The sequence below is a fragment of the Rhinopithecus bieti genome, unplaced genomic scaffold (assembly GCF_001698545.2).
Source record: "Rhinopithecus bieti isolate Rb0 unplaced genomic scaffold, ASM169854v2 scaffold_65, whole genome shotgun sequence".
NCBI classification, from domain to species: domain Eukaryota; kingdom Metazoa; phylum Chordata; class Mammalia; order Primates; family Cercopithecidae; genus Rhinopithecus; species Rhinopithecus bieti.
In genome coordinates this window covers 6,436,829-6,440,740 of record NW_016803344.1, presented here as the reverse complement: position 1 = coordinate 6,440,740, position 3,912 = coordinate 6,436,829, and the positions used below count along the sequence as shown (strand labels likewise).

Below are 3,912 nucleotides of genomic sequence, written 5' to 3'. Positions count from 1 at the left end.
TTAAAGGGGAGAGAAATTAATATTTGTATATATTTGCTGTGATCATCATTTCTTTCATTCAATAAATACTTATTTGAAAATTACTATGTTTTAGGTTTTCTTATAAGATTTTTTTTCCTCTTAGCTTTGTTCCAACAAAGGATTCTGTGGCCCTCAGTTTGGGAACTACTACCCTATGTGTACTATATCAAATACTGTGTCTTGGAATCTGTGGGGAATACAAAGTGGGATCTGTTTGTGTTGTCTTCAAGGAACATTTAGTCTAGGGAAGAAATAACAAAATAACATAGGTTTGTAAATAGGTGCAAAGTAAAAGTGCTAAACGTTACAAATGAGTTGTAGATTGTTTGGGGGGTCTGAAGAGCATGCTTCTAGTTGGGGGAAATCAGGAAGACTTCCTGCAGGAGATGACATTTGAACAGTGACTTGGTTATTGCTACAGAACTAGTCACCCCGAAACCTAGCAGCCAGAAGTAACAAGCATCATTTATCTCTCAACAATTCTTGGTTGATTGAGTGACTTATGCTTCATGTCCTGTTGGGTAGGGTGGTACTGAGATATCTGGAATGTCCAAAATGGTCTCTCTCACATCCCTGACAAGTTGGTGCTACCTGTCAGCTGGAGATCAGCTAAGGATATTGGTCGTGGCCTCAGTTCTTATCCTCATGGCCTCCCCAGTTGGCTGTATTGTTCCCACGGCATGATGTTTGGGTTCCAGGATGACAAGAGCCAAGTCTGTCAGGCTTTTTTTTTTTTTTTTTTTTTTTTTGAGACAGAGTCTCCCTCTGTTGCCCAGGCTGGAGTGCAGTGATTCTGTCTTGGCTCACTGCAACCTCTGCCTCCCTGGCTCAAGTGATTCTTATGCCTCAGATTCTTGAGTAGCTGGGATTACAGGTGTGTAACACCACGCCCAGCTAATTTTTGTATATTTAGTAGAGATGGGGTTTTGCCATGTTGGCCAGACTGATCTCAAACTCCTGACCTCAAGTAATCCGCCCACCTTAGCCTCCCAAAGTGCTGGGATTACAGGTGTGAGCCCGGCACCTGGCCTACCAGGCTTTCTTAAGGCTTATGCTGAAAGTGGCCTAGTGTCACTTCTACTACATTCTGTTAGTTGAGGTGTGTCATACCAGTGCAGATTCAGTGTGAGAAAGGGCTTTACAGGGGCCTGAATACTAGGAAGTGTGGTTCATTGGGGACTGTCTTTGTGTTCATGGGAATTCAAGTTGGGAATAAAGCACAAACTGATGCTTGAGTGTCTGGCCTGTGTTGGTTACTAATACAATGTCTGTATGTACTTTTTTTAAAAAAAAACTAGGAGATTTCTCCTCTTCTCTCCATGGAGGCTATGGCATTTGTTACTGAAGAGAGGAAACTTACTCAAGAAACCACTTATCCAAATACTTATATTTTTGACTTGTTTGGAGGTGTTGATGTAAGTAGCTATTTATTATTACTACTGTTACTACCACTTAATGGTTTGAGAATTTAACTTTTGAAATGGGAGATAAGAAAGATTTCAGAATTTGTAACATTTCAGATTTTAACTTTTAGAAGCTTAGTGGCATTCACATGTTGAAGCAACGTTCTTTTACTTTAGAATAATTCATTTATTTAAATTGGTGTCTACCTTTTTAAAAAAAATACAAAGTGAAAAGTACATCTCTCAATTTCCCAGTGTCCCCTCCTAGAACCAGTTGTGATCACTAGTTTCTTGTGTGTCCTGCCAAAGATGTTCTGTTGTGGGGGTGTGTGTGTGTGTGTGTGTGTATGTGTGTATGTGTGTAAATATTCCTCCACCTCCACCTTAGTTTATTTTCTCCCCACATAGAGTGATATACCATATACACGGTTACACTATCCTGTACCTTCTTTCTTTTATCTCTTTTTTTGTTTAATTAAAATTTTTAGGCCAGGCATGGTGGCTCATGCCTGTAATCCCAGGACTTTGGGAGGCCAAGGCAGGTGGATCATGAGGTCAGGAGTTTGAGACCAACCTGGCCAAGATGGTGAAACCCTGTCTCTACTAAAAATACAAAAATTAGCTGGGCATGGTGGCGGGCGCTTGTAATCCCAGCTACTCGGGAGGCTGAGGCAGGAGAATTGCTTGAAGCCAGGAGGCTGAGGTTGCCGTGAGCCAAGATCATACCACTGCACTCTAGCCTGGGTGACACAGCAAGACTCTCTCTCAAAAAAAAAAAAAAAAAAAAAAAAAAAGATTAAATGGCTAGTGTTCCCTGGTGTGATTGTGCCATAATTTATTTACCCAGGCCCCAGTTGACTGGCATTTATAATTTTTCCACACCGTTTCTCTTACAGACAAGGTTGCAGTAAAGATCTTGTACATATTTTTGTACATATGTGAGTATATACCTTTGGAACAAGGACATATGTTTTTTATTGTGTATAAATCTGAAGTTTACCTACCTAAGAAGTTTTGTCAGTTTATATCTCCAGTAACAAAGTATGAGTGTCTGTTTACCCATACCATCACCAACATATTGTGTTTATGTGTGTATTTTTATGGATGTTGTTACTGAAGTATAACCTTCATACAGAAAAGTACACCGATAAATTAAACACTTTTAAACACCACAAAATAAATTCACTTTTGCACTACCACCCAAATTAGGAAATAGAACATTACCAGTACCCAGAAGCCCCCTTCAGCAAACAGTGTATTTTAAGTATTTACTAAGCAGATGTGAGAAAAAATGGTATTTTTCCATAGTTTTTTAAACCAGCTTTATTAAGATATGGTTCACATACTGTACATTTCACCCATTTAAAGTACACAATTCGGTGGTTCTTAGTATATTTGCAGATATGTGCAGCCATCACCACAGTCAACTTTAGAGCATTTTCATCACCCCAAAAAAGAAACTCCATGTGTTTTATCTAGCATTGCCCTACCTCTGCCACCTCGTCCCCCTCTCTCCACACTAGTATACCTTTTGTCTCTATAGATTTCTCTGTCGTGGGCATTTTGTATAAATTCAGTTATATAATATGTGATCTTTTGTGACTGGCTTCTTTTCATTTAGCGTAATGATTTCTAGGTTCATCCGTATTGTAGCATGTATCAGTACTCATTTTTATGGCCAAATGATGTTTCATTATGTGAGTATGCCACATTTCTTATTTGTTGAGAGGCATTTGGATTGCCTCTGTCTTTTTGCTATTATGAGTAACAGTGCTATAAACATTCTTGTACAGGTTCTTTGTGGACATATTTTCATTTCTCTTGGGCATATACATACCTAGGAATAGAGTTGCTGTGTCATATGGGGTAACTCTATATTTAATTGGTTGAGGAATTGCCAGAATGTTGTCCCAGAGGCCCTACCATTTTACATTGCCACCAGCAATGTCTGAGGGTTTCAGTTTTTCTGTATCCTTGACAACACTTGTTATTATCTGTCATTTTGAAAGTGTTTTAAAATTAAAAAAAAAAATTACTGAGATGGGGTCTTGCTTTGTTGCCCAGACTGGTCTCAAACTCCGGGGCTCAAACAGTCCCCCAGCCTTGGCCTCCCAAAGTGCTGGGATTACAGGCATGAGCCCCCACTCCGGCCCTGTAATGATTATAGCCATTGTAGTGAGTGTGAAGACACACCTCATTGTGGTCTTGATTTCCATTTCCCTGATGGCCAGTGATGACCATCTTTTCTTGAGTTTGTCATTTGTATATCTTCCTTGGAGAAATTACTGTCTCCTCTTCCGGTTTCTTAGTTGAGATATATCTCTTTTGAATATTATGTTGTAAGAGTTCTTTATAAATTCTCTGCATTTTAAAAAATTCATTCTGTGACTGAGATTGGATATTTTTTCTTGTGTTTATAAGTAGTTCCTTTTCTGCCAGTTGTCTGTTTTGCACCTTTTTCTATTTGTTTGTCCTTTTTTTTTTTTTT

General features: G+C 39.0%; 1 protein-coding gene across 2 annotated transcripts in view; it reads left to right on the top strand.

The window, feature by feature from the left end:
• The first annotated feature begins 1,298 nt into the window (after positions 1-1,298).
• The window catches only part of TRPC4AP (transient receptor potential cation channel subfamily C member 4 associated protein), a 70,357-nt gene continuing 67,743 nt past the window's right edge, over positions 1,299-3,912 (top strand). For both annotated transcript variants that reach the window (XM_017878910.1, XM_017878899.1), the window contains exon 1: positions 1,299-1,436. In XM_017878910.1, the coding sequence (XP_017734399.1) occupies positions 1,341-1,436 (96 nt within the window). In that variant the 5' untranslated portion in view covers positions 1,299-1,340. The remainder of the gene's footprint in view (positions 1,437-3,912) is intronic.